Consider the following 27085-nt stretch of genomic DNA (forward strand, 5'->3'; position numbering starts at 1 on the left):
ATCCCTACAGTGCGGAAAAAGGTTATTCGGCCCATCGAGGTTGCTCCGACAAAAATTCCACCCAGGCCCTATCCCTGCAACCCCATGTATATACCCCGCGAATCTGGTGCAGGCTCAATGGGCTGAATGGCCTCCTTCTGCGCTGTAGGGATTCTATGAAGAGGGGTATAGCTTTGAAGATTATGGTGGAGCAATGGCTAAAAAAAAAATAACGTATACATCTTAGGACACTAAGGGGCAATTTAGCGGGGCCCATACACCTAACCTGCCCATCTTTGGTCTGTGGGAGGAAACCAGTGAACCCGGAGGAAACCCACGCAAACATGGGGAAAACGTTCACATAGTCACCCAAACCGGGAATCAAACCTGGTCCTTAGCTCTGTGAGGCAGCAGTGCTCACCACTTGTGCCACCATGCCACCCACATTTCAGGGGCATTCGTTAAATTGTGCCCATTTACCTGGGTGTATAGTCACCAATAACCAAATCCAAAGAGTCTAAATGGCCTCCTCCTCCTCCTCCTATTTCCTATGTTCCCAAGCATAAGGAATCACAAAATGGTTACAGCGCAGAAGGAGGCCATTTGGCCTATCATGTCTGCACCACCTCTCCGATCAAGCATCAAGTGCCTGCCATTCTGCTGGCTTTCCCTGTCCCCCTGCACATTGTTTCTATTCAAATAATCATCTCATGCCCTCTTGAATGCCTCGATTGAACCTGCCTCAGTTCCAGGCAGTACATTTCAGACCCAACCACTCGTTTTTTTCTTCTTTTTCAAATCACTTTGAAACAGTACCCTCTCATTCTTGATCCTTTTATGAGCGGGAACAGTTTCTCCCCATCTACTCTGTCCAGCCCCCTCATGATTTTGAACATCTCTATCAAATTTCCTCTTTGCCGCCTTCTCGCCTAGGAGAACAGTCCCAACCTCTCCAAACTATCCTCATGACTGAGGTTTCTCATCCCTGGAACCATTTTTGTAAACCTCTTCTGCCAATGCATTCACACCCTTCCTATGCTGTGGTACACAGAACTGTACACAATACTTCAGCTGAGCTCTAACTAGTATCTTGTATAAGTTCAGCATAACCTCTCTGCCCTTGTACTCTGTGCCGCAATGAATAAATCCCAGAATATTATGTGCTTTATTAACTGCTCTCTCTACCTCTCCTAGCACCTTCAATGACCTGTGCACTTATACACCCAGGTCCCTGTGCTCCTTCACCCACTAAATAATTTTACCTCTTATTTTGTATTGTGTCTCCACGTTCTTCTGACCAAAATGCATCAACACACTTCTCCACATTGAACTTCATCAGCCACCTATCTGTCCACTCCGCCAACTTGTCTATGCCCTTCTGAAATTCTACACTGTCCTCTTCACAGCTTACAATGCTTCCGAGCTTTGTGTCATCTGCAAACTTTGAAACTGTTCCCTGTACACCGAGATCTAGATCATTTAATATATATCATAAAAAGCAAGGGTCCCAATACCAACCCCTGGGAACTCCACTACAAACCTTCCTCCTGCCTGAAAAATGTCCATTGACCATTACTCTCTGTTTCCTATTATTCAGCCAATTTTGTATTCATGTTGTTACTTTCCCTTTTATTTCATGAACTAAAACTTTTCTCTCAAGTCTGTTGTGTGGTGCAGTATCGATGCCTTCTGAAAGTCCATGTACATCACATCAATGGTATTAATCTCATCAACCGTTTCTGTTACCTTCTCGAGAAGCTGCAGCAAGTTAACTAAATATATTTTCCCCTTCAGAAATCTATGCTGGCTCTTCCTAATCAATCCACATTTTCCATATGGCTACCAATTCTATCCCGAATAATTGTTTCAGGAAACTTGACCAGCACAGATGTTAAACACAAAGTGTGCGCGGCTACCTTTTTTTGCTTTCCATATGCAATACTTTACAGATTCCTGCATGGACTGAGATCAGTAGCTATAGAATAATCATACCCTAAAAACGAAATGTTTTTTTACTTAATATCTGTATCAAGTTTATGGACCAGGTTTGCAAAAAAAAAGGATGTGATTGAAGTTTAATGTGACATTTAGATCTATATTTCCTTAACTGTTCTTCACCAGTAGTCTGATCTAGATTTGGGAATGGAGAGAATCTCATTGTTTGATGAATTGGTATTTATCTTTAAATCTTGACTAGGCAAAAATTGTTCATGTTACCCTTGATGGATACTGCATTTCACCACCAGAGGGCTTCCTCATTCGGAAAGGGCCAGGCCAATGCCACTTTGACTTTGCTCAAGAGATTCTTTTCATAGATTATCTCCAGAGGAAAAGTGAAGTCACTGCAAAACAGCAAATTGGGTAAAAATGTTTTCTGCTTTTTTTTTACCTACTTGAAACATACTCATGCTTTAAACAAGTTTAATAAGGCCAAGAGAACTCTGGCTTTAAAATATTGAATTAATAAATGCTTTAAGCTATATTGTATACGTGAATTTTTCCAGATGTGTGTTCCCTTTCTCGAAATTAGGTGCAATCACACAGTATCGAAGATGACAGATAATGGTTTGTGTTAATTTAGTTAAATTTGAAGCTTCAATCCTTGTGAAATTATTTAATTTATTAGGTAGTGTGGCTTACTTGCATGTGTAGAAGCTACATATATTCATACATGGCCCTGTCCTTTGCAATCAGAAGGAACATGTCCACACATTGCATCTTTTTAAATTAAACAAAAGCTTGTGGGTGCAGCCATACCCAAGTTCATTCCTCATGGCAGTGCCTTGACCACTCAGAGTTGACCTGCCTAGTTTGAATTTGAATAAAAGAATAGCAGTACACTATGAGACAACACCTCCACCAATCTGTATCCACTTGCCAACTGATCAACACCCTTTTCTTATGCTGTGTAAATGATTGTTATTTGGTATTCTTGTAAATATGTCCAGATGAGTGCAAGACAAAAAGCTTTGACAGCATGTCTCTTTTTTTCAAAAACTGGTTTTTAGATTTTTAATCCAAGAATAATGGTGTCTTTCGAACTATTCATTATTATAATTTATTTGTTGCTTTACAATGGTTGGTTAGTTTTTTTAAAATAACAAAGAACAAAGAACAATACAGCACAGGAACAGGCCCTTCGGCCCTCCAAGCCCGCGCCGCTCCCCGGTCCAGGATTGAATCCTGAATCCAGGATCCCCGCCCAATTTTCCAGCCTATCTACATACCAATATCCTATCCACCGAGCTGTCCCTCACAGCTACGCTGCTTTGTTCATTACAACCTATTAACTCACCCCCACCCCCCCATTCCAGACCATGTGATCTCCAGGGAGAGGCGAAAACCCAGAGTGAAAAACCCCAGGGCCAATATGGGGAAAGAAAATCTGGGAAATTCCTCTCCGACCCCCTGAGGCGATCGAAACGAGTCCAGGAGATCACAATGGCCCTGATCGGAAAATGCTTCCCAACCCTAGTCATTTCCACTTCCACGAACACCATATGAATTCCCTGCCCCCGAGACAGGTTCCCAACTATCCGCAGTCTCGCTCTGTACTGGCACCAGCAAGATGATCATAGAATGAAGCCTTGAAACGAGAAACAAAGAACAATTAGCCCGCGCCGCTCCCTGGTCCAAACTAGACCACTCTTTTGTATCCCTCCATTCCCACTCCGTTCATATAGCTGTCTAGATAAGTCTTAAACGTTCCCAGTGTGTCCGCCTCCACCACCTTGCCCGGCAACACATTCCAGGCCCCCACGACCCTCTGTGTGAAATATGTCCTTCTGATATCTGTGTTAAACCTCCCCCCCTTCACCTTGAACCTATGACCCCTCGTGAACGTCACCACCGACCCGGGGAAAAGCTTCCCACCGTTCACCCTATCTATGCCTTTCATAATTTTATACACCTCTATTAAGTCTCCCCTCATCCTCCGTCTTTCCAAGGAGAACAACCCCAGTTTCCCCAATCTCTCCTCATAACCAAGCCCCTCCATACCAGGCAACATCCTGGTAAACCTCCTCTGTACTCTCTCCAAAGCCTCCACGTCCTTCTGGTAGTGTGGCGACCAGAACTGGACGCAGTATTCCAAATGCGGCCGAACCAACGTTCTATACATCTTGTATAATTGTATAATTAGTATGGAAGTCTGTGATTATTCAATATTAACACAAATAATAAAAATGTAACATTGATAAAATAAATTGTCCTAACATCCAAAGTAAATTGTACATATTTTTAAATTACTTGTTAATATTTTTGATAGGAACTGTCCTAGGAACATGGAACAAGCTAGCATGGACTATGAAGCCCCACTGATGCCTTGTGGCTGTATCCTTTAGCTTGAGAAATTTTCTACAAAATGTGAATTACTCTTATTCAACTAACAGAGTTACCTCAGATCTTTGGATTTAATGTGAGTTTTGTCTTTTATGTTGGAGTTTCCACAATCTTTTATGATCTTATAAATGTATTTTTGCTTGAATATCCCAACAACCAAAACTGACCATGGAATTAGGTTGGAAAGGAGGGTTTATACCAGTTGTGCCCCCTTTTTTAAAGTTTATTTATTCGTGTCACAAGTAGGCTTACATTAACACAGCAATGAAATTACTGTGAAAATCCCCTAGTCGCCACACTCTGGTGCCTGTTCAGGTATACCAAGGGAGAATTTAGCATGGCCAATGCACCTAACCAGCACGTCTTTCTGACTGTGGGAGGAAACCGGAGCACCCGGAGAAAACCCACACAGACATGGGGAGGACTTGCAGACTCTGCACAGACAGTGACCCAAACTGGGAATCGAATCCAAGTCCCTGGCACTGTGAGGCAGCAGTGCTAACCACTGTGTTACCGTGCTGCCCACATTTTAGGGGCATTTGTTAAATTGTGCCCATTTACCTGGGTGCATAGTCATCCATAACCACAAGCCATCATCCATTATCTGTATTTGCAGTGACTAGAAATCAATGAAGCCACACTTGGCTCTCTTTTACTAATCTACAATTAGTATAAATTACTTCACGTTCAGTTTAATGGGTTCCAATTCAGTCAGTTGGTACATCAGGCCAGTGACCAATCAATTGAAGCGACAGATTGGCGTAATTATGCAGCTGCAGCAATTACTTGAACAAATGTTCACTTTAAATTAAGTTGAATGCAGTCGTCTGGAGGCCCCATTGACCACATGCCAGTTAGTATTGCAATCAACAGCATTACTTGATCAGGCTAAGTCATGGAGAATTTAACTCGCGGGCAAATGCTAAAAGGTTTGAGCTAAAACGTGGGCATTACTCCACCTCAGCAAATCTGGCACAGTGCCCAGCACATTCTGGGTGCAATTTACCCATTGCATCCACCAAGCGATCAACAGACCAGACCTTTCACTCATGATTAAATGAGCATAAGTGAGTTTTCAGTTTAGGTTAAATTGCCTAATTGCTTTAAGTCACTAATACCACATTTCATGCAAGCAGAAGTAATTTTTTTAAAAGAGTTGTTTGTCTGTTGTGGATGTCATATTACACTGAGCCAATGAACTGCTTATCTTGAAAAATATACAATGCTGTTGTACAATGTGTATGCAGATCAGTGCAAGTAAAATGGATCTGCCCTGGGAGATACAAGCTCCATACCACAATTAGTGCAAGAATATTCCAAGTTCTAACAAAAGCTATTGAATCACAATAACTTTAGAGTCATAGATTCATAAAGTTTTACATTACAAACAGGGGTTCTTTGGCCATGGCTAAAATTGGCAGATTATTGTAAACTAGCAATATTTTTTTGCCTTTCTTAAATATCCTGGTTAAATTATGCAAGATTGGAAATTCTTTTGGCAATTTTAAAATGTGTAAATAATACATGTGCATTGCATTCCTGTGATTGCTATTTTAACACCAGCATAAGCTTATTTAAAGTATCTAAATATAACCGATAAAGTTTTAAGTAAATATATTAAACGTTCATGTGCTAACATGTTTATAAAGCTGAACAAATATTTGCCGTAAGTTTATATAAAATATGCTTTATTGCTTTTTGTTTTAAATGCAAGAATCTATTACTGAAGATTATATTGACATTTGAACATTATTATGAAATGCTTCTGTTAATTCCTGGTGAAAGATAAATCTCTGAAATTATTTTCTTGCTTTTCACCAAGTTACTTTCCTTGATCTAGCTTCTGCCAGTTATTTTTCAGCTACAGTTGCTGACAAGCTGGGGAGATCCTTACTACATTGGCCTTAATGGACTGGAATTCTATGGAAACGATGGTGAAAAAATTCTTCTGACAGAAAATAGTATCTTTTGCCAAAATATAAACTCAAATTAATTAAATAGCGCTCTGAATTTTATTTAAAATGGAAAACTAGCACTCAAGTGCAGGTAATTTTTAAGAACACTAAAACCATTGTTTGATCTGAGCAAAAGGTCGATTTTTTTTTTTGGCTCGCTTTCTTATAGTATCCTTCTCTCTTCACTCCCACATGGAAGCCATGCTTTAAACCACCTAGACCGAACTTTTGGATTCCCTCGCTGAAACAATCTGCCTCCTTATTTATTTTCCTTCATTTCACAGAATCATAGAATCGCTATAGTGCAGAGGAGGTCATTCAGCCCATCGAGTCAGATCAGCCATGATCTTATTGAATGGCAGGGCAGGCTCGAGGGGCTAGATGGCCTACTCCTGCTCCTATTTCTTATGTTCTTATGAGTCTGCACTGACCGCAATCCCACCCAGGCTATATTCCTGTAACTCCACATATTTACCCTGCTAATCCCCCTGACACTAAGGGTCAATTTAGAATGGCCAATCAACCTAACCCGCATATCTTTGGACTGTGGGAGGAAACCGGAACACCCGAAGGAAACCCGCGCAGACACGGGGAGAACGTGCAAACTCCACACAGTCACCCGAGGCCGGAATTGAACCTGGGTCCCTGGCCCTGTAAGACAGCTGTGCTAATCACTGTGCCACCATGCCGCCCTATCCATTTTGACCCTATTTGACTCTACCCCTTTTGGTAGACGTTTGGATCTATCTTCCGCAAACGTCAATTGATACTAGATCAATTGTAAATTTAAAATCTGAGATTGATGGACGTTTGTTACCCAAAGGTGTTAAGGGATACGTGGCATAGTTTGATAGATGGAGTTAGGATGCAGATCAGCCATGATCTCTTTGAGTGGTGGAACTGTCTCAAAAGGTGAAGGCCTCTTGTTCCTATAAGTGAAGAATTGTAAATCGCGAGAGGGTATATCAGAGATGTTGTTGAAATGAAAGGTAGATGAGGCTCCTATGTTTGGCACTTACCATTGCAGAGTTCCAAATGAATTGCATCATTAGTTGTGAGTCCGCATAATTGTTTCCCAGTCGATGAACTTGGATCAAATCTGAGAGGATTGTAAACCAGCACATGTAGCTCCTAACTTCAAGAAAAGGAGTGAATGTGAACCCTCATTTCTGGACCTGTAAATCTTTTGTTTCTGGTTCATTAAAAGCACTTCTCTCTTTGTATATTTTCTTAAGCATTTAAGTTACTTACAAACTAACTCCGTGGCCATAATGTGTTTGCACAGACTACACTTAGTTGTACTCTTAGCTCCTGCGATTTAAAAAAAAAAAATGTTTTTCATGTAGGCATTGTTGATTGGGCCAGCATTTATTGCCCATCCCTAAAATGCCCTCAGCGCATTTAAGAGTCAACCACATTGCTGTGGATCTGGAGTCACATGTAGGTCAGACCAGGTAAGGACTGCAGATTTCTTTCCCTAAAGGACATTAGTGAACCAGATTTGTTTTTACAACAATCAACAATTGTTTCATGGTCATTATTAGATTTTGAATTCCAGATTTTAAATTTGCCATCTGCTGTGGTGGGATTCAAACCCAGGTGCCCAAAGCATTGCCCTGGGTCTCTGAATTACTCGTCCAGTGGCAAAACTACTCCACTGCCGCCTCCTGGGACTAGTCAAGCTTTGTGGTATCAGCACTTGTAAAAGTGATGATATCTTGCTGTTAATTAAATGTAGCGAAATAATCTGTACCATCTATCTATTGAAATATAAAGAATTGTAGTGATTAGTTGTTGCTGAATCATTACTGCATCCTGATCAAAGTCCTTAACTTGCCATTATCAGACATTTCTGCTTTTCCTGACAGTGTGAATGTCTTAGATAGCGTTTCAGGAGATGTTCGAACCCCAGACAAACTAATTGATGGAGTAAATGACACAAATGATGGCAGACACATGTGGTTAGCCCCTATTCTTCCTGGTTTGGTAAGAAACTAATTTTCTCTTCAATGGTTATTCTGTTTTGAAGAGAAAATCTGATTATGTGCCCTTGTGAAACTTGCTGCTTATTTGGTATAATGGCCTGTTGTCGAAATACCAACAAGGCTGCTTTACTGAAATATATGTGCAAATGCATTTAAGGGCAAATGGAAGGTTAAACATGATGCTACGCCAGATTTCTTTTACTCATTCATGGGACATGGGCGTCGCTGGATGGCCAGTATTTATTGTAAGGAGTCTAACAACAGGTTAAAGTCCAACAGGTTTATTTGGTAGCAAACGCCACTAGCTTTCGGAGCGCTGCTCCTTCGTCAGGTGAGTGGAAGATCTGCTCATAAACAGCAAATAGGGCATATAAAGACACAAACTCAATTTACAGAATAATGAATAATGATTGGAATGCGAGTCTTTACAGCTAATCAAGTCTTAAAGGTACAGACAATGTGAGTGGAGGGAACATTAGCACAGGTTAAAGAGATGTGTATTGTCTCCAGACAGGACAGCCAGTGAGACTTTGCAAGTCCAGGCAAGTTGTGGGGGTTACAGATAGTGTGACATGAACCCAAGATCCTGGTTCAGGCCGTCCTCATGTGTGCGGAACCTGGCTATCAGTCTCTGCTCAGCGACTCTGCGTTGTCGTGTGTTGTGAAGGCCGTCTTGGAGAATGCTTACCCGAATATCAGAGGCCGAATGCCCGTGACGGCTGAAGTGCTCCCCAACAGGAAAAGAACAGTCTTGCCTGGTGATTGTCGAGCGGTGTTCATTCATCCATTCCGCACACATGAGGACGGCCTGAACCGGGATCTTGGGTTCATGTCACACTATCTGTAACTCCCGCAACTTGCCTGGACTTGCAAAGTCTCACTGGCTGTCCTGTCTGGAGACAATACACATCTCTTTAACCTGTGCTAATGTTCCCTCCACTCACATTGTCTGTACCTTTAAGACTTGATTAGCTGTAAAGACTCGCATTCCAAACATTATTCATTATTCTGTAAATTGAGTTTGTGTCTTTATATGCCCTATTTGCTGTTTATGAGCAGATCTTCCACTCACCTGACGAAGGAGCAGCGCTCCGAAAGCTAGTGGCGTTTGCTGCCAAATAAACCTGTTGGACTTCAACCTGGTGTTGTTAGACTCCTTACTGTGTTTACCCCAGTCCAACGCCGGCATCTCCACATCAGTATTTATTGCCCATCCCTAGTTACCCAAGGGAAGTTGAGAGTCAACCACATTGCTGTGATTCTGGAGTCACATGTAGGCCAGACCAGGTGAGGACAGCAGATTTCCTTCCCTAAAAAACATTAGTGCTAAAAGACATTCCCTAAAAGACCAGCTCCAGGGACCTGGATTCAAATCCCAGCTCGGGTCACTGTCTGTGTGGAGTTTGCACATTCTCCCTGTGTCTGCGTGGGTTTCCTCCGGGTGCTCTGGTTTCCTCCCATAGTCCAAAGATGTGCGGGCTAGGTTGATTGGCCATTCTAAATTGCCCCTTAGTGTCCCGGGATGCATAGGTTAGAGGGATTGGTGAGTAAATATGTAGGGATATGGGGATAGGGCCTGGGTGGGATTGTGGTTGGTGCAGACTCGATGGGCCGAATGGCCTCTTTCTGCACTGTAGGATTCTATGATTCTAGTGAACCAGATGTTCAGGTACACTGAGTGAGAATTTAACATGGCCAATGCACCTAACCAATACACCTTTTGGACTGTGGAAGGAAACCGGAGCACCTAGAGGAAACCCACGCAGATACGGGGAGAATGTGCAAACTCCACATAGGCAGTGACCCAAGCCAGGAATTGAACCCGGGTCCCTGGCGCTGAGAGGCAGCAGTGCTAACCACTGTGCCACAGTGCTGCATGGGCAATAAATACTGGCCTAGCCAGCGATGCACATATCCCTTGAAATAATACATTTTTAAAAATCTAGGTAAGGATGCTTTGATAGATTGATTCCAGCTGCAATTTAACAATCAGTCCCTTGTCAGTGGTTGATCAATAAGTGTTCACAGAATCATACAGAATCACAGAATGTTACAGTGCAGAAGAGGCCCTTCAGCCCATCATGTCTCCACCGACGCATGAAATGCCCTGACCTGCCCACCTAATCCCACTTGCCAGCACTTGGCTCATAATCTTGAATGTTATGGTGTGCCAGGTACTACTTAAAGGATGTGAGGCATCCCACCTCCACCACTCTCCCAGGCAGTACATTACAAACCATCACCACCCTTTGAGTAAAAACATTTTTCCTCAAATCCCCCCTAAACCTCCCACCCCTCACTTTTAACTTGTGTTCCCTCGTAACTGACCCTTCAACTAAAGGGAACAGCTGCTCCCTATCACCCTGTCCATGCCCCTCATAATCTTGAACACCTCAATCAGGTCGCCCCCTCAGTCTTCTCTGCTCCAATGAAGACAACCCAAGCCTATCCAATCTCTCTTCATAACTTAAATTTTCCATCCCAGGCAGCATTCTGATAATCTCCTCTGCACCCCTTCCAGTGCATTCACGTCCTTCTTATAATGTGGCGACCAGAACTGCGCACAGTACTCCAGCTGTGGCCTCACCAAAGTTCTATACATCATGACCTCTCTGCTTTTGTAATCTATACCCCAATTGATAAAGGCGGTTGTGATTGAAGAATTGCATGAATCACAGAGTGTAAATGGTTGTGTGCTAATTCTTAACCTCATACTAGGGCTGAGGCTGCTGAAGGCCCTCGTATTGACAGATTGGATTGAAGGAGGACAAAGGATGCAGAAGGGGTAGATGGCTGGAAGAGCTTGTGGGGCTGATGTGGGACAAGGCCATGAAAGGATTTGCAGAGAAGGCCAGAGATTTCAAATTTAATGTGTTTGGAGAAAGTCAGCCAGTGTAGGCCAGAGTGGAAGGATACAGCCAGCTGTGATTTGGACATGTTGCAATTTATTCCAATGGAATAAATGGTGACGGGTTTTTTTATAAAGCGTACCATCACACACATATTTGTTTCCCTTTGGGGAATAGTGGGGAAGTGGTGGAAGGATTCCCAAACTGGTTATCAACTCTTTGAACTATGTTATAAACACTCCTGTGGCCAATTAATCCCGGCATTGGACTTGGAGCTGCTGGTCCAGAGGTAAGGGCGCTACCTTCTGTGCCACAAGACCTCCCATCGTAAGGTGTAGTGTGGCTGAGAAGGAAGCATGGATCAAGGTTTTAGTAGAAGAGGGGCTGATTTAGAGGCAAATTGGACAATGTTGTGGAGGTATACGATGCTTGTCAGATCAATTCTTCATGTGAGAACCAGGTCAAAGAACTTGACCTGTTCTAGTTTCAAAACTCGCCTGAGAACCACACTCCAAGATATCTGACTGCTAGAAACTTTGCAGCCTGTGAACTCTTCCCTTTAGAAGACACTCACTTCAACTTTAAATTATCAAATCCCTTCAAGGAGGCACTGGCCTGCCATCTGGAACACTGGAAAACATAAATCAGAGATTGAATTAATTGCAACCTATAAAAATCTCTGTTTATCTGTATTCAATCTGTGTGTGTCCGTGTGTGTGAGACCAAGTGTTCGATAAGCATTAATTCGGAGCAAGTGTATGAGAATAAATAACCTTTATTTTAGACTCTCGAACACTTACTGCTGAATTATTTAATTGGAATATACACTTCCTGGGTAAGAAATACCACGCGCTATAGAAAATATACTGATTATGGGCAATAAGAGAGCAGACACCTTCTGCCTGTGACAGCATTGTTTCAGTTTGTTATTACCATCAAGCGGCCTTGGACCTCTGCTTCTCCTGTAGATGGTCATCAACTTGTATCCTTTTGCATTCAGTGTCTGGCACTAACACTGTGGCCAGATCTTTGGAAAGTATGTGCCAGAAAACCCTTATCCTTTGCTATACAACATGGCCAATCGATCCGTGAGTGCAAAGTTCCTCTGCTCCGCAGAATCAATCTTCTAGCAGCTGCTGCTAACAGTGCAGAAGGAGGCTATTCGGCCCATCGTGCCTGCACCCCCGGCTCTCTGACAGAGCATTCCACCCAGGTTCTATTCTCCCATGTGTTTACCCTGCTAATTCCCCCTAACCTAAAGGATAGATTTTGTGCAGGATTCAGAAGCAAAACACACTTGAATATGTGATTGCTACGTTGAGAGCGAAACCAAACAAGAGCTGTTCTGTGGAACCAAGCAATTAAGAATAGATGATGAAGGAGAATGTTATGCTGAACCATGAGTAACCTATAAAAGACTTGCCTTTCTCATCATTGCAATAAAAATAAATCAGACTCATCATATGTTATTGCGGAAGCTCTGTGAGTTATTGAATCTAAAATGTACATTGAGTTGCTCCTTCTGTTGCAGGTGAATCGTGTCTATGTCATTTTTGATCAACCCATTTCTGTAACAATGATTAAACTCTGGAATTATTCAAAAACACCTCAAAGAGGAGTAAAAGAATTTGGGGTATGTTACCTTTCGTTTAAGTGAGGAATGAAGCTGGTTAATTGTATGCTCTTTAGTGGCAATACCAAACTAGTTTTAAATAGATACAGGCTCATCATGAGTATAAAATTCAGGAATCCCAGTTGTAGCTGGCCACTTTCACAGCCAATGTTTACTGAGAAAAGATCCTGAGTGCTTCATTGTTGATGCTACATCTGAAAATGTTGCTCTTCATTCATAATTTTTAAAATAGTAAAAGAATGATCAGACTCCAGAGCACTCGAATCACAATTATCATTTACAAATGTAATGCATATACAAGTGAGCTAAGAAGATTTTAAACCTATGTCACCATTGCTTACTGTACTCTAACAAAGAATAGAAGTCATAGATAGCCATAGAATCTCTACAGTGCAGAAAGAGGCTATTTGGCCCAATGAGTTTGCATTGGCTTTCTGACAAAGCATCCCACCCAGGTCCTATTCTCGTAGGGAGGCACGGTGGCACAGTGGTTAGCACTGCTGCCTCACAGCGCCAAGGACCCGGATTCGGTTCCCAGCCTGGGTCACTGTATGGAGTTTGCACATTCTCCCCACGTCTGCGTGAGTTTCCTCGGGTGCTCCAGTCCTAAGATGTGCGGGTTAGATGGATTGGCCATGCTAAATTGCCACTTAGTGCCAGGGGGCTAGGCTAGTAGGGTAAATATATGGGGTTATGGGGATAGGGCCTGGGTGGGATTGTGGCCGTTGAGACTCAATGGGCCGAATGGCCTCCTTTTGCACTGTAGGGATTCTATGATAACCCCATGTGTTTACCCTGCTAATCCCCCTAACCTACACACCTTGAGCTACTAAAGGGCAATTTAGCATGGCCAATCTACCTGTCGGTATAAGAAGTACAATTAATTCAGTGTTTACTTTTGACTGTGTTATTTCATATTTTTCTATTATTTCACAGCTCCTTATTGATGATTTATTAGTCTACAATGGAATCCTAGATATTGTGAGTCAAGTGGCCCGAGGTATCCTTCCAACTTGTGAGCCTGTTATCCCATATCATACAATCCTTTTCACCAATGATGAAAAGATTACACACAGAGAGAAATATACTGTTATAAGGTATGTTGCATCTAATATGTTACTTTTCCTAAATTAGGTTTCTCAGTCTTGTATTTGTGAAAGCAAGTGAGAATAGTGCCACTTAGCTGGACAATGGAGGAAGAGGTGCTGGTGGAAAATGGTGTAGTTGTCATGTCAACCATGGTCATAATCATCGAGGATGTCATTTGTATCTGGTTTTCATGCTATGATGAGGCAAGCACTTGATTAGGGAGGTTCATATTGGAAATTTGAAGGCAACCACACATTCAAGAACTTTGGACAGGAAAGGAAAATTGTGGCGGGGGGGCGGTGGAGATGATAGTTTGCAACGGCAAAAGGGTCAAAGGTGAGTTTTGAGAAGTGGGTGATGGATGGCTGTTTTGTAAGGATAATGGGATGGTAGCTAATAAGTGGGGAACCATTTTCAAAATAGCCAGCATACGGGAAGGAAGTTGTGATCAGTTTTTTGGGAATAGAGTCCTGAGGATGGATTTTAGAAATGCTGAGGTATCATGCATTGAGGACTAATTGGTACAAGAGAAAGAAGTGAATAATTCTTTGCAAGAGCTCTAATAGCTTTGCTGAGGAGTCGGTTTTATAGTAGCTGTTAGGGGAGAACCATTTATATGGTTTTCATCAACTCTTTCTTGGTTGTCAGTGCAAACTTCTTAAATTAGTCTTTTTTTCTCTGACCTTTAGCCACAAAGCAGAAAAAAGTGACAAAATATTCAATAAACTAATGACTGCCTGCCTGTATTTCAGTGCTCCTCCGCTAAAGGTGGTTTTGTCTCCTATCAGTGGTTTGTGAAAATGAATATGTTGGACATCCCATACTTTTAAAAAAATATTTGTTCATGGGATGTGGCAAGGTCAGCATTTGTTGCCCATCTCTAATTGCCCTTGAACTACATGGCTTTCCCAGCCATTTCCAAGGGTAGTTGAGAGTCAACCACATTGCTGTGGGTCTGGAGTCACATGCCAGCAGGTAAGGACAACAAATCTCCTTCCCAAAAGGACATTAGTGAACTAGATGAATTTCTACAACAATTGATGACAGTTTCATGGTGACCATTACTGAGACTGGCTTTCATTTCCATGTTTTTTAATTTAATGGAGTTAAATTCCACCTGTTGCCATGGTGAGGTTTGAACCTGTACCCTAGAGCATTAGCCCGGGCCTCTGAATTACGAGTCCAATGACATAGCTACCATGCCACCATCTCCCCTTTACTTTACTTAACATTTCTTTTGTTGTTTGAAATTTGTAGTTGTAATTTGAACTGATATGAAGTGATCTTTCCATGAGCTACATGTTATATTCATATAAAACTCGATCTAGTCTTCATCAATTTGATTATCTCAAAAATCACTATTGGTTCCCAAAGGAATTTGTCTTAACTCGGAACAAAGAATGCACTCAGCTTAAATGTACGTGTTCGAGTCTGTATTTGAGTCTGTGTCAATTTATTATATGAAGGCCAGATTTTAATGTGGGTGAGGGGGCTTGGAAAACCAGTGAGGGGGGAACCCAGGAAGTCTGATGCTATTCAGTTCCAGTCAGGCACTTAACTGGGCAGATTCAGGCTTCCTGTCCGATTAAGCCCCAAGTAGGGTGGAAATCCCACCTTCAGGAGCAGCCAGCCAGTTAGAGTCTGGGATCTCTGTAGTACTGCCAGCGCCACCAGGTGCAGTGGTTACTGCCAGTACTGCAACCATAACAGGGATCAGCAATGGATCGCGAGATAAAGGGGAATGTCAGGGTGGAATGGAGGTCATGGAGAAGGGTCATCAAAAGTTCATTTATGGAAACGGCCACCTTATAATGGAGTACAAATGGAATCCTGATGTTAGCTCATGAAGTGACCATTTCTTAATTTGACATTATTTTAGTTTATTCGTATCTTAATTCAGGGGAGCGAGTTGAGATTCTGAGAAGGCAGCTTAGCACCTAGAAAAAATGCAACAGGTGTGCCAAAGCTTTGAGTAATCTAGTTATTGGGATTAGACTCCCGTGTGGCCAGTGAGGCATAGAGCAAATTTCTGAGCCCTGGAAGTAATATACAGGACTACAAGGCAGATTTTCATTCAAGAGACGTGGACTTCGCTGACTAGGCCAGCATTTATTGACAATCCCTAATTGCCCTTGAGAAGGTGGTGGTGAGTTGTCTTCTTGAACAGTTGCAGTCTGTGTAGTGCAAGTACACTCACAGTGCTGTTAGGGAGGGAGTTCCAGGATTTTGACCCAGCAACACTGAAGGAAAGGCAATATATTTCCAAGTCAGGATGGTGAGTGACTTGGAGGGGAACTTCCAGCTGATGTTCCTATGTATCTGCTGCTCTTGTCCTTCTAGATGGTTGTGGGTTTGTATCATGACCTAGTGCCATTCCCTGCCTTTTCCCCATATCCCTGCATGTTGTTTCTATTAAAATAATCATCCAATGCCCTCTTGAATGCGTCAGTTGTGTTGTCTAAGGAACCTTGCTGAGCTGCTGCAGTGCATCTTGTAGATGGTACACACGGCTGCCACTGTGCATTGCTGATAGAGGGAGTGAATGTTTGTAGATGTGATGCCAATCAAGCGGGCTGCTTTGTCCTGGATGGTGCTGCACTCATCCAGGCAAGTGGAGAGTATTCCATCACATTCCTGACTTGTTCCTTGTAGATGAGGGACAGACTTTGGGGAGTCGAGGGGTGAGTTACTCGCTGCAGGATTCCTAGCCTTTGACCGGCTCTTGTAACTACGGTATTTATATGGCTGATTACTAATATCTGTAGACAGTACATAAACAGGATGTTGGTCTTGAAAGCAGGGAATTAAAAGCAATCACATAGCTATGTGTAATATTCTAAAGTTTATACATATAAAAAAGTTTAATCCAGAGCATTACTGATAAAGTAAACCATTAAAGTAGAGCAAATGACCGCAGGCCCGGGCTAAAAAAGGCAAGTTTCGATACTAATGTCAGGAAGCACATTTATCCAGCTCAATGATATTCATCATCCAACAGCAACTAGGTCAACTCCTCTTTTTGCTGCCCTCTACTTTGCTCTCTGGAAGCAATCCCAGGAGACGTATACTCTCCTGTGTTAAACATACTTTGTATTTCTCAAATGTTGGTGGGAGATTTTATACTTCACTTTTTGCAATCCATCATGAAGTTTTATTTATTTATTTGTGTCACAAGTAGGCTTACATTAACACTGCAATGAAGTTGCTGTGAAAATCCCCCAGTCGCCACACTCCGGCGTCTGTTCGGGTACACTGATGGAGAATTTCGCACGGCCAATGCACCTAACCAGCACGTCTTTCGGACTGTGGGAGGAAACCAGAGCACCCGGAGGAAACCCGCGCAGACAGGGAAGAATGTGCAAACTCCACACAGACAGTGATCCAAACCTGAGTCCCTGGCACTGTGGGGCAGCAGTGCTAACCACTGTGCCACCGTGCCGCCCTAGAAGGGAAATAAAATGCGTTTCCACAATGATCTCGGAATCTTGTTAAGAAATTTGAATGAGAGAATATAACAATAAGATGATGTCAGCAACTGTATAAATTGAGGACTTTAGGAGAATGAAAACAAGTAGCAAGTCCCATTAAACCAATCAACGAGTTCACTAATGTTTTACTTTCTCCTGCAGCAACAAAGTGGAAGATCAGGATGTGAAAATGACTAATGAAAACCAAATTATTCAACGATCCAAGAAGAAACAAACAGCTGACCCAGGTTCAATGTGCATCATTTTCTCTGTTGAAGCTCAGTAAAAGGCTGAGGCTTATTGTGTAGGGATGATATGAATAAAGAAATTCATTTTAGATCACCCTGCATTCTGGTTGAAGAGACTGTAGATTGACGAGGCCAAAAGTCAATGTAGGAACCAATAACGTGGGAATAGAAGTCTAGTGCAGGTAGTATGTGAGGTGTTTAGATCGAGGCTGAAAATTTAGGCCTCAATGTAATCCCAGAATTACCCTGAGCCTCATGCTGGGCAGTTTAGGTAAGGACAGGTAGGATCCATCCAAGTTGTGGTTTGATAGTGCAGGAGGAAGGGTTTCAGATTCTGATGGCATTGGGATCATTTCTGAGGTAGTTGTGGAGGGCTTCACCTGAACTGGCAGACTACCAGTGCAGAGTAAATAAGGCAGTAGAATGGATTTTATAATAGTATAACATGTAGAGAGGAGACTAAAAATAATTAAGAAAAAGAGAGTTTCACTTGTGTGAATGGAAGGGAATAATGCATAGAACCAGTGAGCTAGAAGCACTAGTACCTATGAGGAGATAGATGTGGGAGTAATTGACTCCTGGGTGATATCAGACGATGACTGGAAAGCTGATATAAAGGGTTTTTTGTTGTGTTGGGAAGGCAGGAGTGGGACAGCATTATTTGTTTGCGACTAGTTACAATGGAATTGAATGAAGGAAGCATCACTTATTTTTAGGACATCCTCCTTATATCAGTTAGCTTGACTATTTACGGCAGTCCTTTCCATCTCCCTTGCTTATGTGCTTTGTACTGCATGAGGTGATAAAGCTGATCTGTGAGTGAGTGTGATTCTAAACAGATACATCACATTGTGTAAGGATTAGGGTGAGTGTCAGTGGAAGATGGATAATTGTGACGGTGATGAAGTGCACAGAAAGTGAAGAGATTTGAGTGGCTGTGAGCAGTGACAGCATGGAGAATGTTTACTGAGACAGGCGTGGGGGCAGTTGTAGTTGAATCAGCAAATGTATTCTCACTTGTCCTGACATGCTTAGGTCATTAAACTGCTTCCGACATTATATCCATGACCTGGAAAAACACTCACACTGCTCGCCACCTCTTTATAGAGAAATCATAGAAATCATAGAAACCCTACAGTGCAGAAGGAGGCCATTCGGCCCATCGAGTCTGCACCGACCACAATCCCACCCAGGCCCTACCCCCACATATTTTACCCGCTAATCCCTCTAACCTACGCATCCCAGGACTCTAAGGGGCAATTTTTTTTAACCTAGCCAATCAACCTAACCCGCACATCTTTGGACTGTGGGAGGAAACCGGAGCACCCGGAGGAAACCCACGCAGACACGAGGAGAATGTGCAAACTCCACACAGACAGTGACCCGAGCCGGGAATCGAACCCGGGACCCTGGAGCTGTGAAGCAGCAGTGCTAACCACTGTGCTACCGAGCCGGGATTACATCAAGCTGATGCACATCTCACCTATTGCATAGCTCGGAGATGCAAAATTCAAAATTAATCAGTGCAATTGAATTTAGGTTGCAGATTACAAACTGTTCAGTTGACTTTGGAGTCTTCCATAAGACATAGGAGCAGAATTAGGCCACTCGGCCCATCGGGTCTGCTCTGCCAATCAATCATGGCTGATATTTTTCTCATCTCCATTCTCCTGCCTTTTCCCCATAACCCTTGACCCCCTTATTAATCAAGAATCTATCTGTCTTTGCCTTAAAGACACTCAATGACCCGGCCTCCACAGCCTTCTGCGGCAAAGAGTTCTACAGATTCACCATTCTCTGGCTGAAGAAATTCCTCCTCATTTCTGTTTTAAAGGATTGTTCCTTTAGCCTGAGGTTGTGCCCTCTGGTTCTAGTTTTTCCTACTAGTGGAAACATCCTCTCCACGTCCACTCTATCCAGGCCTCACAGTATCCTGTAAGTTTCAATAAGATCCCCCTCATCCTTCTAAACTCCAACGAGCACAGACCCAGAGTCCTCAACCATTCCTCATACGACAAGCTCTTCATTCCAGGGATCATTCTTGTGAACCTCCTCTGGACCCTTTCCAAGTCCAGCACATCCTTAGATATGGAGCACAAAACTGCTTACAATACTCCAAATGGGGTCTGACCAGAGTCTTATACAGCCTCAGAAGTACATCCCTGCTCTTGTATTCCAGTTCTCTTGTATTCCCCAAGCAATTCCACACACACCTCTCAAGCCTTCCCGTTCCAAAGCATCCATCATAATACCAGGGCCCTGATGCCTTCTGGCTCATGGAGTCGTAGAGGTTTACAGCATGGAAACAGGCCCTTCGGCCCAACTTGTCCATGCCACCTTTTTTTTTAAACCCCTAAACTAATCCCAATTGCCTGCATTTGGCCCATATCACTCTATACCCATCATACCCACGTAACTATCTAAATGCTTTTTAAAAGACAAAATTGTACCCGCCTCTACTACTACCTCTGGCAGCTTGTTCCAGACACTTACCACCCTCTGTGAAAAAATTGCCCCTCTGGACACTTTTGTATCTCTCCCCTCTCACCTTAAACCTATGCCCTCTAGTTTTAGACACCCCTATCTTTGGGAAAAGATATTGACTATCTAGCTGATCTGTGCCATTCATTATTTTATAGACCTCTATAAGATCACCCCTCAGCCTCCTACGCTCCAGAGAAAAAAGTCCCAGTCTATCCAGCCTCTCCTTATAACTCAATCCATCAAGTCCCAGTAGTATCCTAGTAAATGTTTTCTGCACTCTTTCTAGTTTAATAATATCCTTTCTATAATAGGGTGACCAGAATTGCACACAGTATTCCAAGTGTGGCCTTACCAATGTCTTGTACAACTTCAACAAGACATTCCAACTCCTGTATTCAATGTTCTGACCGCTGAAACCAAGCATGCCGAATGCCTTTTTCACCACTCTGTCCACATGTGACGCCACTTTCAAGGAGCTATGAACATGTATCCCTAGATCTCTTTGTTCTGTAACTCCCTCCAAAGTCCTGCCATTAACTGAGTAAGTCCTGCCCTGGTTCAATCTAGCAAAATGCATCACCTTGCATTTGTCTAAATTAAACCCCATCTGCCATTCGTCAGCTCATTGGCCCAATTGCTCAAGATCCCATTGCAATTGGAGATAACTTTCTTCACTGTCCACTACGCAACCAATCTTGGTGTCATCTGCAAACTTACTAACCATCCTATATTCTCATCCAAATCATTAATGTAAATGACAAATAACAGTGGACCCAGCACTGATCCCTGAGGCACACCGCTGGTCACAGGCCTCCAGTTTGAAAAACAACCCTCTACAACAATATTCCTACATTTAGGAATTTGGTGGAGTCTCGTGTACTTCCTGGTAGCTAGCCAGGAAATGGGTTGTGTTTTATTCTGGATGTAGTCTCTGGTCTATCAGCAGCAACAGCTGCAGGAAAAGCAGGAGGAGAAAAAGGAGGAGGAATCCTGAGTTTAATGCACTCAATGAATTGCACAGTAGAAGAGGGGTATACGTGGACTTTAGGGAAGTCTATGACAAGTGATTAGTTTAATGTGGCACTGCAGTTCCCATGCGCGCCCACATCCCTCCCAGATCAACAAGTTGGGAGTGGAAATGTCCACGATTTTGACAGTGCCCTTCAGTCATTTAATCACCTTAGCCCCACCTTAAAGAGCTACCAGTCTATCAGATAGCCAGCAGTCTGTCTTCCCATAATGCCACCTAGGAGCAATGGACACTGCTGGGACTACAGGCAGTTCCACCACAATGTGGAGCACAGCTAAGTCAAGGGGTATGGGGGTGGGCTGGGTCCAAGGGAAAGGGTTAAAGGTGGGGGGGTGGTAGGAGCACCAAAGAGACTAGGGAGTATGCAAAGGAGAGTCTTCCACCCTTGTCTTGCAGCATCCTATGCTTTTTTTATATTCATTCGTGGGACATGGGCGTCGCTGGCTGGCCAGCATTTATTGCCCATCCCGAGTTGCCCTTGAGAAGATAGTGGTGAGCTGCCTTCTTGAATTGCTGCAGTCTATATGCTGTGGGTTGACCCAGAAAGCCATTAGGGTGGGAATTCCGGGATTTTGACCCAGCAACTGTGAAGGAACGGCTGCAAATTGACCAATGCGGGCCTCCATCGGCGATGGGGGAATGAGGCCCTGAATTTCCATTTTAAGGTCAATAGACCAAAGGGTGGGTGAGTTTTGTAACATCTCCCTGTCCCCTGTTTAATTGCAGTGAAGATGGGGGCGGATACAGTGACCATCGGATTTCACAGCAGTTGAACATCTCACCCAGCCTAAGATTACAGATGGGAAAGTACTCAGGAATACCAACTGGTATGAAATTAGGGGACTGGATTGGAAATTGGTGAAAGGAACAATGCCCACCAATATTTCCAAATTAGAAAAGGCCTTTCACGGGATTCAGTTCACTGTTTATTAATGATTAGGGTATAGACCTCGAGGGAATGGTGTGAAATTGCAGATGATACAAAAATATAGGGTTATCTCAGGAGTTAATTATTTGGAAGATCAGAAGCTGGAAATGAATATTGATAAAATGGACTAAAAAGTGGCAAATCAAATTCAATGTCAGCAAGATTCTGCATTTTCATTTTAAAAAAAGAAGGTAATTATATCTGAATGGAAATAAGCTCAATGTTGTGGAAGAATGGAGGGATTTTGAGGGATCCAGGATCATAGATACAGCACCTCCGAGGCTGGTAAAAACATCGAATGAGATTGTAGGTTTTAGCATGAGAGGCGTAAATGAGAGATGGTGAGCGATCCCCTGTTATATTACTCTCTGATGTAATCGGGCTCCATTTTATTAGGGAGAGATTGAGACGTTAAAGCAGATTCAATAGGATGTATTCACTAAATAGGGTGATAGACTTGAACAAATTGGAGTATTTCCTCATAGGGCCAAAATGATGAAAGTTTAAAATTCTAAATTGATGGCACAGTGTAGCGATGTGTCAAGGAGTTGAGAGGCCTAGAACAAGAGGCCAACACAACACAAAATGAATTGTAAGATGTGGAGCAAAGAGCATTCTTTTAACAAAGAGACTATGGAATTCACTTCCAGGTTTAGAACATAGAACATAGAACATTACAGCGCAGAACAGGCCCTTCGGCCCACGATGTTGCACCGACCAGTTAAAAAAAAAAACTGTGACCCTCCAACCTAAACCAATTTCTTTTCGTCCATGAACCTATCTACGGATCTCTTAAACGCCCCCAAACTAGGCGCATTTACTACTGATGCTGGCAGGGCATTCCAATCCCTCACCACCCTCTGGGTAAAGAACCTACCCCTGACATCGGTTCTATAACTACCCCCCCTCAATTTAAAGCCATGCCCCCTCGTGCTGGATTTCTCCATCAGAGGAAAAAGGCTATCACTATCCACCCTATCTAAACCTCTAATCATCTTATATGTTTCAATAAGATCCCCTCTTAGCCGCCGCCTTTCCAGCGAAAACAATCCCAAATCCCTCAGCCTCTCCTCATAGGATCTCCCCTCCATACCAGGCAACATCCTGGTAAACCTCCTCTGCACCCTCTCCAAAGCCTCCACATCCTTCCTGTAATGTGGGGACCAGAACTGCACACAGTACTCCAAGTGCGGCCGCACCAGAGTTGTGTACAGTTGCAACATAACGCTACGACTCCTAAATTCAATCCCCCTACCAATAAACGCCAAGACACCATATGCCTTCTTAACAACCTTATCTACTTGATTCCCAACTTTCAGGGATCTATGCACACATACACCTAGATCCCTCTGCTCCTCCACACTATTCAAAGTCCTCCCGTTAGCCCTATACTCAACACATCTGTTATTCCTACCAAAGTGAATTACCTCACACTTCTCCGCATTAAACTCCATCCGCCACCTCTCGGCCCAACTTTGCAACCTGTCTAAGTCTTCCTGCAAACTACGACACCCTTCCTCACTGTCTACCACACCACCGACTTTGGTGTCATCAGCAAATTTGCTAATCCACCCAACTATACCCTCATCCAGATCATTAATAAATATTACAAACAGCAGTGGCCCCAAAACAGATCCCTGAGGTACACCACTTGTAACCGCACTCCATGATGAATATTTACTATCAACCACCACCCTCTGTTTCCTATCCGCTAGCCAATTCCTGATCCAATTTCCTAGATCACCCCCAATCCCATACATCTGCATTTTCTGCAGAAGCCTACCATGGTGAACCTTATCAAACGCCTTACTAAAATCCATATATACCACGTCCACTGCCTTGCCCCCATCCACCTCCTTGGTCACTTTCTCAAAAAACTCAATAAGGTTAGTAAGGCACGACCTACCTGCCACAAAACCATGCTGACTATCACCTATCAATTCATTACTCTCCAAATAACTATAAATCCTATCCCTTATAATTTTTTCCAACATCTTGCCGACAACAGAAGTGAGACTCACCGGTCTATAATTCCCGGGGAAGTCTCTGTTCCCCTTCTTAAACAATGGGACAACATTCGCTAACCTCCAATCTTCTGGTACTATACCAGAGGCCAACGACGACCTGAAGATCAGAGCCAGAGGCTCTGCAATCACTTCTCTTGCCTCCCAGAGAATCCTTGGATAAATCCCATCCGGACCAGGGGATTTATCTATTTTCAGACCCTCCAGAATATCCTGCACATCCTCCTTATCAACTGTAATACTGTCTATTCTACTCCCTTGCAACCCAGTGTCCTCCTCAGCTATATTCATGTCCCCTTGCGTGAACACCGAAGAGAAATATTGGTTCAATGCTTCACCAATCTCCTCCGGTTCCACACATAACTTCCCTCTGCCATCTATAACTGGCCCTAAACTTGCCCTAACCAACCTTCTGTTCTTGACATACCTATAGAACGCCTTAGGATTCTCTTTAACCCTATCCGCCAAAGTCTTCTCATGTCCCCTTTTAGCCCTTCTAAGCTCGCTCTTCAACTCCCTCTTAGCCAATCTAAAGCTTTCTAGTGCACTACCCGAGTGCTCACGTCTCATCCGAACATAAGCCTCCTTTTTCTTTTTAACCAACAAAGAAACTTTTTTGGTGCACCACGGTTCCCTAGCCCTACCAATTCCTCCTTGCCTGACAGGGACATACCTATCACAGACAAGGTAGAAACAACATTGTCATTTAAGATTAGAATTGGATCAGTAGACAAAGGAAAAGACAATAAATATAAGAACAGAGTGGGTTAGTGTAACTCGGGTGGTTTGCTAGAACCAAGGGTAAGTAACAGACAGACTGATCAAACTGAATAGCTTCTTCCTGTGTTGTAAGTTTCTGTGAACATCTTCTAGAGCTTTTATTTAAGAACCATTTTCAGGATAGGTGTAGAACAGAATACAAGGAAACAGTTGATTTTAAACTTTTTTTCTGCCTCACTTTTTTACTTAGTAATCTTTTGGCCATGCTAAATCCTCCCTCCGTGTACCCGAACAGGCACTGGAGTGTGGCGACTGGGGGATTTTCACAGTAACTTCATTGCGGTATTAATGTAAGCCTATTTGTGACACTAATAAATAAACTTTAAACTTTTAAACTTTAATCCTTTGTTTTTTTTGTATTTTTTAGCTCTGCGTCCAAAAACGTGCATGACGGAGAGGGGATCAGCTGGGAGAAGGAGATTCTGGTAAAGATCTCAGTCTTGGAAGGATTGCTTCTGATTTGGATTGTGCTCTGGATGTTAAATTTTTGAGCAAATGTTGACAGGAATCACACAAGGCTACTCACCCAATATTGTTGCTTTTGGCTGTTTTCTCAGCTGCAGGGGTAATGAGTTAGCACTCAGCACCTTCAGGCCAAATAACAGAGTTCATTCAGCTCCAGTTACTGTATGCCATGAGGACTGACTTCACAACATCAGCCAAAATAATATTTACTTTCCCAACCCCCTTTTGGTGTGCCTATCTGACTGAGAATCCGTGCCTGATTGCACATTGTGGCCATTCAGTTGTGCCCACACAAACTTAAATTCGCACAGTAACAAAACGGTTATCAATCCCATTTCGGGGCTTCTCAGATTTGGTCATGCTTTGACAGAAATCAGTGTTTCCAAATATACTTCTCAAAGCTGATGCGCATTTATCTAGTGTCAAGTAAATAGCCCTCAAGTTTGATAAAAATGCTTGATATTTATATCTAAATAAATATTTAATCATTTCACAATATGGTTACTCAAGCTCAGTTGAGAGTTCTTATTCAGAACTTTTTTTTTAGAAACACCTCACTTTATTTATTATGTGTGTTCTGTTCGAAGACGATCTGGAACTTGATGGAAACATTTTTTTTGGTTCTCTGTTCCTGTCACTAGAACATTACTTGTGTTGATTCAAGCACTAATATTAATCGCTTCATTATCATTCAAGCAATATGATTTGATTCAATGTTCCATATTTATTTGACATCTAAAACTCGATGAGCACTAAGTGTCCTTTGAGCAACTGACTCCTTAAACATAGCAATCTTCGACTGAAGAATTTGTTTGTTAAATAACCTATTGATGGCTTCACCCTTTTGGCAATTCCGTGGATAATAACAATGCAAAGTACAGCTGTGTACATTCATCAGCTATGCTGAGTCAAATGGCTTCTTCTCACATTGAGAATTCTTATTTTTGTTAATTCCTCACTTTGAAATACAATTTTTGTGAAATACAAGCACAAGCTGGTCCCACTACATGTGATTGGCACAATGTTGGTAGCATTTGAAGGAGTTTGAAATGTCTCGTATTTAGACATATGCCACACTTTATTCTTTCTGACATTTTTCATGTAATTGTACATATCTGTATGTAGAATGTAAAGAAAAAGTATACTTATTTTTTAAAAAACAGTTAAAATCTGATGAGCAATTTGTAAGTAGCTTTACAGTTACAGTCTAAATAAAAATCAACTTCTGGACAACAGCAAATGTATTTTCTAATGTCATGTCATCCATATTGATCCATGTATTAATTATTTTAATGTCTGGGTGGAAGTAAATTCATAGTTTGTTGTTTAGAAAGGACTACTTTAACCAGGTGCATTTAATTCTATCATGCTTGTCTGGATCAATTTTCCCAATTTCCTTTCGAATCATCGAATCATACAGCGCAGAAGTCCTTCGGCCCATCGAGTCCACACCGACACATTAGAAACATCTGAACTCCCACCTAGTCCCACCTGCCAGCACTTGGACAATAGCCCTGAATGTTACAATGTGCCAAATGCTCATCCAGATACTTTTTAAAGGATGTGAGACAACCCGCTTCTATCACCCTCCCAGGCAGCGCATTCCAGACCGTCACCACCCTCTGGGTAAAAAAACGTTTTTCCCCCTAAACCTCCTGCCCCTCACCTATGTCCCCTTGTGACTGACCCTTCAACTAAGGGGAATAACTGCTCCTTATCCACTCCGTCCATGGCCCTCATAGTCTTGTACATGTCAATCAGGTCGCCCCTCAGTCTTTTCTGCTCCAGAGAAAACAACCCAAGCCTATCCAACCTCTCTTCATAACGT

The 27085-nt window shown here is 42.7% G+C and overlaps 1 protein-coding gene across 2 annotated transcripts in view; it reads left to right on the forward strand.

Moving 5' to 3' along the window:
* Positions 1–26500, forward strand: part of katnip (katanin interacting protein) — a 137396-nt gene extending 110896 nt beyond the window's left edge. Inside the window, exons 21-28 of one of the 2 annotated variants that reach the window (XM_078240013.1) lie at positions 2177–2340; positions 4247–4311; positions 6171–6281; positions 8122–8261; positions 12641–12742; positions 13679–13839; positions 17461–17546; positions 25160–26500. In XM_078240013.1, coding sequence (XP_078096139.1) covers positions 2177–2340; positions 4247–4311; positions 6171–6281; positions 8122–8261; positions 12641–12742; positions 13679–13839; positions 17461–17546; positions 25160–25221 — 891 coding nt within the window. In that variant the 3' untranslated portion in view covers positions 25222–26500. Of the gene's footprint in view, positions 1–2176; positions 2341–4246; positions 4312–6170; positions 6282–8121; positions 8262–12640; positions 12743–13678; positions 13840–17460; positions 17547–25159 lie in introns of those variants that run through there. The other variant, XR_013500642.1, reaches the window with a different exon arrangement.
* Positions 26501–27085: the final 585 nt, after the last annotated feature.

Source organism: Mustelus asterias, chromosome 23 (genome assembly GCF_964213995.1).
Source record: "Mustelus asterias chromosome 23, sMusAst1.hap1.1, whole genome shotgun sequence".
Taxonomy (NCBI): domain Eukaryota; kingdom Metazoa; phylum Chordata; class Chondrichthyes; order Carcharhiniformes; family Triakidae; genus Mustelus; species Mustelus asterias.